Consider the following 13,602-nt stretch of genomic DNA (forward strand, 5'->3'; position numbering starts at 1 on the left):
AAAAAAAGGGTCAATCAAAGGAAATTAAAATAATGTCTCAAGGTTTCCCAGATGGTGCAGGGGTCACGAACCCCCTCTGCCAATGCAGGAGATGCAGGTTCCATCCCTGGGTCGAGAAGATCCCCTGGAGGAGGGCATAGCAACCCAGTCCAGTACTCTTGCCTGGAGACTCCATGGACGGAGGAGCCTGGTGGGCTGCAGTCTGTGGGATCACAGAGAGTCGGACCCGACTGAGCAGCTGAGCGTGCACTTCACTCACTCACTCAGGAATAGACATAGTTCTGGCCCAGCTTCTAAGGTCTCTTCTGGGAGTGTCCCCGAGAGTGGCCTGAAGGTCTGGCCCAGACCCTCTACCGACACCCACGACAAAGCCGCTCCCGACCCGGGCCTTCTCTTCGCTGAGAGGAAAGCCCTTCTTGCCCTGCCCACTCCGCTATTACCGCCAGTGCTGCCGTTTCATAACGATTTGCTCACCTGGTAGCTTCTTGAAGCTGGAGCTTACGTTCTATGCATCTTTGCATGCTCAGCGTCAGTAGACATTTCACAATCATTGATTGAACTGACTGTTATCCTTGTTAATAATAACAGATAGATAGCATCATTATCTATCACAGTGCAGTTAAAAAGTAGTTTCCCGAAGTGGGGGTCTGGCTGGGCCCAGTGCGCTGGGGCCTCCCTGGCCGCATTTCAGCTGGGCTGCCCACTTCATCTGCATACGGGACGAGGAACTGACCCCGCCCCAGCTAGGGTGCCCCACCCAGGGCCTGTGTTGACGCCCCGGGTCTGGCCTCCCCCTGGGTCCCCGGTCCCCGCATGGCCCCCCCCGCAGCACGGGGTCTACACTCCTGCTCCGCCTCAGCCCCCTCCCCGAGCACCTGTACCCCCACCCACCTCAACCTGTCCCTCTTCCTCCTTCTGGGGTCGTCTCTAGTCCTTCCTCCCCACAGACCTCCCACAACCCGCTCTGTCCTCAGTGGGGACCTGTCGCCAGCATCAGTGCGTTTATGTGGAACCATGTGCAGCTGTTTTTATTAGCCGCTTGAGCCATAACTGATAGCAGTAAATGCCCCCAGTCTGAAAGCCAGCCTTCAGTGGGCTTTGCCAGCGGCCATCATCCTGACGGGGCGCGTCTCGGGCACCTCAGAAAGGCCCCCTGGGCCATTCCAGCCGGCCCCTTCTCCCCGTTCCCCACCCACAGCTGTCACCGACTGGGCTTCCACCACCGTCGTTTGGCCTTTTCTAGAATTCCGTATAAATGCAACAACGCAGAACCTGGGCATACATGTTTAAGTTCTTCACCCAGAAAAATGCCCTGGCACTCTGAGTGTGTGAAGCGGGCCTCAGCAGCCCCTGGCCACCCATGGACTGGGGCCCAGTGTGTGTCTGGGGCACCATTTACATATCTGCTTGCCAGCCGATGGGCACTGGGGTTCCTTCCAGCCTGGGCCGTGAAGAGCAAACCTGTGACTGCACGCCTTTCATTTTCATTCTCTCGGGTGAACGCAGGGGTCCCTCGCGGTTCGAGTGGTGAGTGTGTGTGTGTGTGACCAGAGAGGCCTGGCCCTGTTTTCTCAGAGCGGGCCTCGGCATCACGGCCCCGCCGCTTGGGTGGGACGCCCGTGGCTGTGTCTTCCACATTTGCCCTTTTGATTTCAGCCAGTCTGGTGAGTGTGAAATGACTTCTTACTGCAGTTTTAATTTGCATTTTCCTAGTAATGAGGGACCTGGTGTGCCTTTTCTCATGTTTTTTTGCCATCCATGTGTTTTCTTCGGGGAATCGACTTAAAATCTTACGCCTGGTTCTTCTTGAGTTGTCATTGAGTTGTAAGTGTTTGAAGATGCTGGCTACAGTGATGAGATATAAATTTACATTCCCCCCGCCCCATTCAGTGGTCTTTTTCATTTTGTGAAGTCTTTCAAAGAGCAGAAGTCTTAAATTCTGATGAGTTACAATTTATCAGTTCTCTAACAGTCCGTGCCTTGAGCAATCCATATAAGAGATCGCCTTCATTCTCAAGGGCATGACAATTATCCACTGTGTTTTCTTCTAGGTGTTTTGTGCTTCTGGCTCTCACATACAGATCTATAACCTATGAGGATTTTTTTTTTTTTTTTTGCCTATGGTATGAGATAAGGGGTACAGATCAACTTTCGTACAAGAATATCCAGCCGTGCTGGTTCTATATACTGGACAGACTGTTGTTCCTACTGAATTACTTTGGACCTTTAGTTAAAACTCAGTCTCTCTTCTGTTCGGCTGCTTCTTGGGTCTATTCTCTTATCACACCCCACTCTCATGACTACTGTATCTCTGTAGCAAGTCTGGAGATCAGGTATTGTAAGTCCTACAGGTTTGTTCTCTCTTTCAAAGTTGCTTAGGCTATTTTAAATCCCTTGAGTTTCTTAACCATTTTAAATTTACTTTGTCCATTTCTACAAACACCCCTGCCACTGTTTTCACTTGGGTTTGTTTGTCCCTGTAGATCAATTTGGAGTGAACTGACATTTTAACCATATTGAACTGTTTGATTTAAATATATATCTCCATTAATTTAGATTATTTAATTTCTCTCCACGTTGTTTTATAGTTTTCAGGGTATGGATAAGGGGGGAATGTATCCATAAATATTTGATTTCATGCTTTCTGATGCTATGATAATTTGTTTTTCAATTTCAATTTCTAAATGTTGCTGGGATATAGAATCACAATTGCTTTGTGCGTGTCAACAGAGTTCAGTCTGATGTTAATCCCCATCGGTGTATTTTTTTTTTTCCTGCTGCACCTGAGAGGCATTACAGATCTAGTTCCCTGACCAGGGATCAAACCTGAGCCCCCTGCAGTGGGAGCACAGAGCCGTAACCCCTGGACCAGCAGGGAGGTCACCCAGTCTGTGTAATCTTGTTCTACACATTGTGCATTTCATCTTCAGGATCTTTCTTTAGTCTTTTTATATCTTTCATGGCGTTCCTCATCATGTCTATGCTTTCCTCTGTCTTCCTGATCACGTGCAGTCTGTTTATAGTGCGTGCGTGCTAAGAGGCTTCAGTCATGTCCGACTCTTTGTGACCCTGTGAACCGTAGCCCGCCAGGCTCCTCTGTCCACAGGATTCTCCAGGCAAGAACACGGGCGTGGGTTGCCATGTCCTCCTCCAGGGGATCTTCCTGACCCAGGGATGGAACTCATGTCTCTGATGTCTCCTGCTTTGGGAGGCAGGTTCTTGACAACTAGTACCACCTGGGAAGCCCATTGCATTTATCCCAGGATCAGACCTTGGGGTCGCAAAGAATCAGACACGACTGAGTGACTAACAGACGGATAGTGTATTTGTAGTAGCTGCCAGAGCATCTTTTTCTGCTAATTCCATCATCTCTGCCATTTTTCTGTTTCTTTGTGTAGATCACGAGTCACTTTCCTGTCATTTTGAAGGTGTGTGCCTTAGTCAGTTTGAGTTGCAATAACAAATTACTGCAGACCGACTGGCTTCAACAACAAACGTCCTACTTCTCACAGTTCTAGCGGTTGGGAAGTCCAAGGTCAGAGCCCCAGCGGATCCAGGTCTGATGAAAGCCTGCTTCCTGGTTTGCATCTTCTCACGGCGTCCGCGCAGGATGGCGAGCGGAGAGGAAGTGGGCTCTCATACGCTTCTCTTCTTACGAGGGCCCTGATCCCCTGGGGACGGGGGCGGGCTCTCATCTCCTCGCACGGTCACCCTGGGGACTCAGCTTCAGCGTGTGAACCGTGGGGAGCTGCAAGCATTCAACCTACAGTGGTCTAGACATTTTGTTGGGCACCTGACATTATGAATTTCACATGTTGAAGGTTGAACTTTGTCATATATCTTTAATTTGGGGATTCATTCATTCTGAAGGTAGCCGTATGATTGGAGTCAGGTGGCTCATCTGTGACTTTCTCTCAGGCTCTGTCCTGGCGGGTCTGGAGAGGCTTTTAGGTTGGCTTATCTTAACCCTGTTACTCCTAAGACGGTTCCCTTCTGAGGATGCTCCCAGGGCCCCAGGACTCGGAAGGTCGTGATCGCTGCTAATGCTGAACACCAGCCTCTGTTCACTGGTGCTGAACAAAAATGCAGAGACAGAGTTTTGGGTGAAGCAGAAAGGAGCAGTTCTGACTGCTTTGCCAGGCAAAGGGGGCCCCGGGGCTTGGGCCCTCCAGCCGGTGCCCTCCCTTGAGAGAGGAGGAAAGCGTCTCACAGTCCAGGGAAACCGGGGCTGCAGACGAGGGTGCCGGTGTGTAATCTCCTTCACCTCAGGAAAGCTTCAGAACCATCCCAGCTGGCGTCCAGCTGCCAGAGGCTCTGGTGGTCCTAGAGGCTGTCGCTCTCTGAGCTTCTTTCTGGAACGAAGGATGCCCCGAAGGAAAGGGCCATGAAGGAGTGTTTTCCCGAAGAAGTAAACAACGGGGGCAGAGTATAGTTCTCACTGGAAAATAATCACTTTCAAAGTGCAGTTCAACAAGGACAGGGGAAAAAAAAAAGTCTGTGAGAGTGTTGGGCTGGGATAAACGCAGAAGGTTTAATTCGGTGGGGGCCGTCAGCTGTCTGTTGCAGCCCCGCCCTGCCCTCGGGAGGCCTGTCTCCAGCCTGCGGGGCCTCTGCGGGCGGCCCCACACCCCTTCTGGGGGCTCTCCCCTGGCCGTGCGCCCCGTGCTCTCAGGACGGCTCTGCGGGCCCCTGTCTGTCTGTGCGGGGGCCCCTCTCTCATCCGCCCACCTCCCTGAATTCAGGCCTGTCTCCTCAGCGCTGAGAAGAGGCCGTTCTCTGGACTGTGCTTCTGCTCTGCACATGGGAACGGCTCCCAGTGAGAACCAGGGGGCTGCGCAGAGCTCAGACCACTGCCCGCCTCACCATCCTCCGGGCAGGGAACACAGTCCCCGTCCATCACCCAGCGTCTGAAAGCCGTGATTTGATGCACTTTGTGGGCGTTCTTGGTTGCTCGATGCAGCAGGGCGCGCGGTCTCTGCTAATCCCTCATGGCCGGAAGCACAAATCTTGAGGTCATATTTCGTCTGATACATTTAATCTGGTGATCTGATGGCTGCTTATCTCCTCATTTGCTTCAGCAACATGGGAGCTCTGATTGCGCGCCTTCTGCAGGCTGTTGTAGAAGTGCAGAGGGGAGCCGAGCGTCCCTGCGGCCTCGCATCCAGAGCGGGGAGCAGGCAGTGCAGAGGCTCGGGCTCCGGGCAGCAGAGAAGGAGGGGGCTGAGGCCATCTGTGTGTGGTCAGGAAGCCACAGCGGGAGAGTCACGTGATGCAGGAAGCATGTGCAGGAAGCCCTCCAGGGTGACCTCTGAGTACACAGGATCCCTCCCCCAGGATCAGTGTGGCCTCCATAGCCGAGGATGGGCCAGGCACAGCCGGATGGGCTCGGGGCAGGGTCCTCCTTCTCCACCTGAGCCTCCAAGGCTGGCCTTTCTGTTCTTCCTGGCCTCCTGGGCCACCAGTGGGGGGGAGCTGCAGGAGAAGAGGGAACGCCTGTTCCACGTGAGTCTCAGACATCCAGGGTTTCGTCTGTGGCTGGATAACAAACCAGGACGAGGCACCACACCAGGTAAAGATGGATAAGGGCATGTGGGAAGAGCAACAAATCCTTCTTTCCCCTCTGCCTGTTTGTTTCAAAGTGATGGACTCCACAGGCCTTCCTGCAAGGCCCCGCTCCAGCCTGCACCCCCCTCCCGGTGAGTTCCTTGAGCCTGGAGCCCTGCAGCTCCCCTCTTGGCATCCCCAGCACATCCTCAGTGCCACTGGGGTTGTTTAGCAGCGGTCAAGCCAACCCAGCCAGCCAGGGGTTTCAGAAACACGCAGGGCTCAGCATTCCTTTTCAGCCCGAGTGGTCACCTGCCAGGGACTGGTTCTGCAGGGACCCAGGCCTGTGCAGTCACAGAGCCTTCCCTGACCACGCCGGCCTGAGCCTCCCTCCCTGAAGCCTGGTTTCCGAAGATTAGGGTGTGTTGGCTCCAGCAGATCAGCGGTTGCTAACGAGACTGTATTTTGGATACATCTGTGGCTCCTAAGTCCCTTCCGTCGTGTCTGACTCTTTGTGACCCTAGGGACCACAGCCTGTCAGGCTCCTCTGTCCATGGGGCTCTCCAGGCAAGAAGACTGGAGTGGGTTGCCATGCCCTGCTCCAGGGGATCTTCCCGACCCAGGGATCGAACCCAGGTCTCTTGTGTCTCCTGCACTGGTAGGCAGGTTCTTTACCACTAGTGCCGCCTGGGAAGCCATGCAGTCTTTAAAATTATATATAATATTTTTAAGCAAGGACTATAAAGTCTAAGTATCCTAGCAACATCTACCCTTCTGCAGGTTTTGTTCAGTGGCATCTTGTTGAATGTAATTAAACTGAATTCTTCAAGAATATTTTTCTGCAGATTGAACCTTTGGTTTTGCTGGTATCACCTGTTTTTACACTCCAGATCGGGGATCGGCTATCACAGCCCACGGCCGGCGGCTGGCCTGCCCATTCGTTCACACAGCTGTCTGAAATTGCTTTCAGGTTCCACCAGCAGACCTGAGTAGTGATGTCAGAGACTACATGACCTACAGATTCTAGAATATTTACTGTCTGCCTTCCATGGAAAGCGGTTACTGACACCAGTTCTAAATGAGTATTTCTGTATAAAATAGCATGCTGTGCACTCGTGTTGAAATGGGAAGAATTCTATTTCCTTAACTCTTTGGCTCTCTGAGAATACGCAACTGTGCTGCATTCTGCTTTCCTTCTTCCTTAGATTCACGTCTCTCCTGTTCTCTCCACTGTGAGCCAAAGGAGGTGAAAAGTCTGCTGCCTTCTGTCCGAGGCCTGGCCTTTCTGCCCAGATCGAGCACCAGGATGAGAGGGGTGAGCATCCTTGTTATTTTGGCTGGGAGGATAATATCCGTCAAGTTGACTCCCAGAAAATTACACTCCAGCTGGCTCTGTCTTTGTTCACTTTCTAGGAACCAATGAATTCCACCAACATCTACGATTCAAATGAGGACTACTTTGGATTAGCTAACAGTTCGGATTACTTACTGGATGATGACAGCTTTCTGTGCTCCCTGCAGGAGGTCAGAAGTTTCTCTGGGCTCTTCGTGCCGGTAGCTTACTCCTTGATATGCGTCTGTGGTCTCCTGGGCAATATTCTGGTGGTTGTCACCTTTGCCTTTTATAAGAAAGCCAAATCTATGACGGACGTTTATCTCTTGAACATGGCCGTGGCGGACATACTCTTTGTCCTCACCCTCCCCTTCTGGGCTGTCAACCACGCCACTGGTGAGTGGATTTTCAGCAACACCATCTGCAAACTGACCCGGGGCATCTACGCCGTCAACTTCAACTGCGGCATGCTGCTGCTGGCCTGCATCAGCCTGGACCGCTACATCGCCATCGTGCAGGCCACCAAGTCCTTCCGGCTCCGCTCCAGAGCCTTGGCGCACCACAAGCTGATCTGCTTGGCGGTGTGGGTGGTGTCCGTCCTCATCTCCAGCTCGACCTTCACGTTCAACCAGAAGTACAAGCTTCAGGGCGGCGACGTGTGCGAGCCCCGGTACCACGCCGTGTCCGAGCCCATCCGCTGGAAGCTGCTGATGCTGGGGCTGCAGCTCCTCTTCGGCTTCTTCGTCCCGCTGGTGTTCATGATCTTCTGCTACGCGTTCATTGTCAAGACCTTAGTCCAGGCGCAGAACTCGAAAAGGCACAGGGCCATCCGCGTCATCATCGCGGTGGTCCTCGTGTTTCTGGCCTGCCAGATCCCGCACAACATGGTGCTCCTGGTGACCGCCGTCAACCTGGGCCGGACAGACCGCTCATGCAGCGGCGAGAAGCTGCTGGGCTACGCCAGGAACGTCACCGAGGTGCTGGCCTTCCTGCACTGCTGCCTCAACCCCGTGCTCTACGCCTTCATCGGCCAGAAGTTTCGGAGCTACTTTCTGAAGATCATGAAGGACCTGTGGTGCGTGAGGCGGAAGCAGAAGGCGCCGGGCTTCTCCTGCTCCCGGCTGCACTCGGACACCTTCACCTCCCGGCAGAACAGCGAGACCGCGGACAACGACAACCCATCCTCCTTCACCATGTGACGCCCCCCAGGCTCGGCGCAGACAGGATGGAAACGCACGGGGCCCGTGGAAATGAAGCAAAAGCGAGCGGGGTCTTTCCTGCAGGATCAGGGCCGCGGGTGCCCCGGGTGCCGGGGGGTTCCCACAGGGAGCACCCCCAGCTCACCTGACCGGGGATGCCCTGCACCCCTGTCCCTGATGGCTGGCATTCCACAAAGCAGGCTTTGGGAAGCGCTGGATGAAAGGGAACTGCTTACAAGCGGGAACACTTTCAGGAATGTTCGCAAGGAAGCCTTCAACCGCAATTTCTGGTCATTGCAAAATATCCCACGACTTAAAAACAAAAGGAAACAGGAACAACCATCAAAAGCCCTCACATAACTCATTTAGGCAAAAGATTAAACATTTTTCCATCCCCATGGATACTGTTGGTCATCAGAGCAGCAAAACGGGCTGGCTTGAGCTTTTTCTCATTTCCTTGTGATGCACTCAACTTGCATGAGATTGTAAAAGGGCAGAAGGAAAAACAAGCTCCGAGACCAGAGAGGTGGCTGCGTAAGTGCTGGTGACGCCGGCCCAGGGGTCAGGCAGCTGCGGTCGTCACGGACGCCAGGAGGTACAGTGTGCTGTATCTCTCTCCACGATGGCCATCTTCTAAAAATCAGACGAAGGTGCTTAATAAACACTTGTTTAACAAAACATAATAAAATTGGGGCTCCTAGGACAGGCAAGAGTGCAAGTTGCTCAGTTGTGTCCGACTCTTTGTGACCCCATGGACTATGCAGTCCATGGAATTCTCCAGGCCAGAATACTGGAGTGGGTAGCCTTTCCCTTCTCCAGGGGATCTTCCCGACCCAGGAATCGAACTGGGGTCTCCTGCATTGCAGGCGGATTCTTTACCAACTGAGCTACCAGGCAAACTCCAGTTTGAGTTAGTTGTTTAAATTTTTTTAAAAATTAGTTTTAAAAAATTAAATTGTTTAGAATACTTAAAAAAAAAAAACAACCAGGAAACTACTGAGACAATAATGAAAGGGGTTTTGTTCCTTTCCATTGCGGTGTTAGAGAGAGACGTGTGGAGTCTGGTCGTGACGAGCTTCAAATTAGCTGGCAGAGAACTAGGGTCATGTAGGTTTCTGCTGCTATAAAGTGTTACCTGAAGTCTGAAGTTAACTGCAAAATCAGATTTTAACAACTCTCTCTGACTTCATAGAAAGTTCATAGGACTCAAATTTTGAAAGTGTTTTAATATTTTGGCCACCTGATGGAAAGAGCCGACTCATTGGAAAAGACCATGATGCTGGGAAAGACTGAAGGCAGGAGGAGAAGGGGATGACAGAGGATGAGATGGTGGGATGGCATCACCGACTTGATGGGCATGAGTTTGAGCAAGCTCCGGGAGTTGGTGATGGAAAGGAAGGCCTGGCGTGCTGCAGTCCATGGGGTTGCAAAGAGTCGGACACTACTGAGTGACTGAACACCACCACCGCCAACAAAGTGGGAAAGTATCAACACATCTTATGGAAACACAAATGCGGGGATCTGTGGTGGTCCAGTGGTTAGCACTGTTTTCACTGCTGAGAACCTTGGTTTGATCCCTGATAGGGGAACCAAGATTCCCCAAGCTGCATGGCCAAAAATAAACAACCTCCCTGCCCCACCCCCTACAAATGTGTATTAGAAAGGTCCTGACATGAACTGCAAAGATACTGACATGGTTAATGCTGACCAGCATGTTATTTGAAACTTCCTCCTGTTCTTGCAAGCCTCAGCTGTGTCTCTATATGCCATTCAATGGGATTTCTTAAGATCCAAAGTCTGTATTTTTAAAACATGGATTTCACTTTGCAAAATAAAACTGTTCTGTGGGTGAAGTAGGAATCGTCTTCCAGTCTCAGGGTTCTGACGGGAGACCCAGGTGTTCAGCAGTCCCATGTCTTTCAAATCTGTTAGCATGTGACTCTAGAAATCAAAGCAGAGGAGGTGTCACTCAGATGCTTCTTTCAGTCTGACCAGAGCCCTGATGAGATCTGGGGAAGTGTGTTTCTAAACCCGCACAGAAGCTTCTCACAGCCCCTCTGCACCTGGCCCCCGAGGGGTGAAGCCTGCCTCTTTACGCAATAACTCTTCTCAGATTTCAGCCATAAAGAATAAAGACATTTTGCAAACTTGCTATGTACTTTGTTTCATTAAACAAATGGGATCCTTTTTCTTGCTGCCTTGGGCATCAGAACAGGTGTATCAACAACCATTTGGTGCTCAGAGGCGGATACTCCCGGTCCACCTGGGACTCCCATGTCTCTGCTCTGCATTACATGACCCCAGACTGGACTTTGTGGCACCTGGGTCTTTTCTCCTGTTTCTCCTGTCTTCGCTCACAGTCAGGTCTTTTCGCCTCTCCCCTGAATCTCTGCAAACACTGTTCCACCGTGTTTGGGGATCAGCTGCCTGTACTTGGAGGCACAGTGGGTTCGTGCCTGCCAGGCTGTTGGTAATAAATTAATCACATGCACATGCATAATTTCTTGCATAGGCATATGTATGTGTTTTTAATATACACTGACCAGAAGATAATTTTTCTTGGTTTTCGCTACAAAGTAAATGAGATGGTCTTGAGCAATTACTTCTGGATAATTGAGATTTACATATATATATATATGTATGTATATGTATATATGATATGTCAGCAAAGGTGAAAATTCAGGCACTGAAGCGTTATCTTCCAAATTGTACCCTGATTTTCTTCTGATGACGAGAGGCTAGCTCTTAAATGAGGCCAGGAAAGTATAATGTTTTAAAATCTTTGCAAGATTTCCTCCAGTGTGCCGGTTCTGGGCATTCTGGGGGGTATCAGGACAGTCTGGTCTAAAAGATACAGCGTGTGTGCATGGGCACAGTCTACTGGTGTGTCTCGTTGGGAGGCCTGCTGAAGCAAAGTGCCCCAGACCAGGCCGCTTGGCCAGCAGAAGCTGACTTCTCGTGTCTGAGGCTCTGGTGCTGCGGAGCTGGCTCTTCCCCAGGCCTCTCGCTGGCTTGCAGACGGCCGTCTCACTCCTGTGTCCTCGCTGGCCGTGCTTCTGGGGGGCAGTGTGTGTGTCCTAATCTCCTCTTCTTATAGGGACACCAGTCACATAAGGCCACATAAGTCACATTAGGGCCACCCGAACGGTATTGTTTTTAACTTAATCAGCTCGTGAAGCTCCTCTCTCCAAATCTGGGCTTCCCAGGTGGCATTAGTGGTAAAGAACTCGCCTGCCAATGCAGGAGACATAAGAGATGCAGGTTCCATCCCTGGGTCAGGAAGATCCCCTGGAGAAGGGCATGGCAACCCACGCCAGTATTCTTGCCTGGGAATCCCACGGACAGAGGAGCCTGGTGGGCTACAGTCCACGGGGTCACAGAGAGTCGGACATGACTGAGTGACTTAGCTCATAGTCACATTCTAAGGAAGAGGGGTCAGGACCCCAGTGTGTTAATCTGGAGGTCACAAGTCCAACTAGCCCATAACGACTAGGTTTCTGGAGGCAGAGCGGCTCTTCACACCCGAGTTGATTTCAAATGTGAGCACTCATTTCTGGGTGGTCCCTCCTCCCTGGTAAGGTGCATCCTGGGCAGTCATTCCCACTGCGGGCTTCAGTTTTCAGCTGTGCTCCCCGCTAGATGCGGACAACGACGGTGCTGTGGTCCTGGCTGGACACCCCTGCCCGCTGGCCTGCGCTGAGGCACCCCCTGCAGACGGGCCTCCTTCGGAAGCCTCCACTGGTCACCTGCCCCCTCCATCCTGCCCTGGGGGAAGGGGTGGTCCTGCTTCCCCAGCCCCACCCTCCAGCTCCACAGGGGGGATTCCCCCAAACCTGGGCCACTTCTGGGCTCAATGCAGAGGGCACCCTCTTCTCCCGGGGACCTCCGGGTGGTGGGCGGTGGCTGTGGCCGCAGAAGCATCTCTGACGGGGCCAGGGGAGGCGGGGCCCCATTTGCCCACCTCTTTGCAACAGCAGGGGATCGCTGGCTGGAGGCTGCAGAGGCCCCTGCTGTCTGATCAGCAGCCTGCAGCCTCCCTCACAAGTGCAGGGAGAGTCAGGGCTTCACGTGTACGGTCGGCCTACCGGAATCGCAGCACCTCCTCCCGCGTGGTGCCTGCTGCCCCGAGGGAGCCTCGAGCTCAGGGACTTTCCACGCGGGGAGGCTACAGAACCAGCGCTCAGACCGGGCAGCTGGGGCTTGTATTTTCCTGTTATGATTTTGCAACTCACCGAAAATTGCCAGATTGCTTTCTCACATTCTTCCTAGAGTTGCATTTGCTAATACAGTCATTTCCCTGATGTTTTTAGGTAAATCCATCATAGAGCTAGCTAGCAGTAAGAGCTGTGTCTTTTCTATTCCCTTTTGTCTTTTAAATAGTTGTGTTTGTAGCTGGGTCTTCATTGCTGTGTGGGATTTTCTCTAGTTGTGGTGAGTAGGGGCTTCTCACTGCAGTGGCTTCACTTCTTATGGAGCGCAGGCTCCAAAGCAGAGGCTCAGCAGTTGTGGCAGAAGGGTTGAGTTGCTCTGCGGCATGTGCAATCTTCCCAGATCAGGGATCGAACCCACGTCTCCTGCATTGGCAGGAAGATTCTCTACCACTGAGCCCCCAGGGAAGCCCTCTAATCCTTCGTTTATTTCTTTCTTATATTAGAGTCCAGGTGGACCTTCCAGACCACCAGCAGGGCACTGTTGTCCTCAATGTCAGTCTGTCCTCGTGATGCAAGGCGGCTGCTATAGCTCCCTCCATCACATTTTTATTCCAGCTAACAGAAAAAAGGAGAGGGGGAAACAGGTAGCCTTTTATTTAATGACACAGCGTGAAAGTCATAGAAATCACTTCTCCCAACCTACTGGCCTCGATGTGGTCCTGTGCTTCCAACAGGGGAAAGGAAGGCTGGAGAAATGTGTCCCATGAGTAGCCATGTGTCCACACACATGTAATAACAGTGAACACACTTATGTAATTGTGTCACGATGGACCATTACTCTGTGGGAGGGGAGAGGAGGCACTGGGGAAATGGATGTCAATGGAAAGAAGTACCATTTGCTTTAAAAAACAAGGGCAAAGATTGTATGTGTTAAAGAAATGCTCAGCTGCAGTAAAAAGAGCACAGTGCAAGCTTGGTAACAGTCTCAGCTCAGCCTCTGAGAGGCGGGTCGGCCCGGGGCCCTCTGCCTACCCACGGCCTCCTCCCACACTTGCTGTGATGACCAGCACAGCATCCGGAGCCAGTCACTCTAAATCATCTGAGCACCACATCTGGGGGCTTCCCTGGTGGCTCAGATGGAAAAGGATCTGCCTGCAATGCAGGAGATGCAGTTTCTATCCCTGGAGCAGGAAGATCCCCTGGAGGAGGAAATGGCAACCCACTCAGTATTCTTGCCTGGAGAATCCCAGGGACAGAGGAGCCTGGAGGGCTGCCGTCTATGGGGTCCCCAAGAGCTGTGATAGTTTACGGTGAGCGGTGTCAGATTCGTGATCTCTGAAGAAGATTTAGCTTCAGGACCAGGCTTGGTCACTCA

At 52.1% G+C, this 13,602-nt stretch overlaps 1 protein-coding gene across 3 annotated transcripts in view; it reads left to right on the forward strand.

Annotated features, from left to right (window-relative positions):
• LOC122434020 (C-C chemokine receptor type 6-like) overlaps positions 1-8,882 on the forward strand; it is a 10,938-nt gene extending 2,056 nt beyond the window's left edge. For 2 of the 3 annotated variants that reach the window (XM_043457147.1, XM_043457145.1), the window contains exons 2-3: positions 6,750-6,859; positions 6,958-8,882. In XM_043457147.1, the coding sequence (XP_043313082.1) occupies positions 6,851-6,859; positions 6,958-8,076 (1,128 nt within the window). In that variant the 5' untranslated portion in view covers positions 6,750-6,850 and the 3' untranslated portion in view covers positions 8,077-8,882. Of the gene's footprint in view, positions 1-5,472; positions 5,570-6,749; positions 6,860-6,957 lie in introns of those variants that run through there. The other variant, XM_043457146.1, reaches the window with a different exon arrangement.
• Positions 8,883-13,602: the final 4,720 nt, after the last annotated feature.

This window comes from Cervus canadensis, chromosome 33 (genome assembly GCF_019320065.1).
Source record: "Cervus canadensis isolate Bull #8, Minnesota chromosome 33, ASM1932006v1, whole genome shotgun sequence".
NCBI lineage: Eukaryota > Metazoa > Chordata > Mammalia > Artiodactyla > Cervidae > Cervus > Cervus canadensis.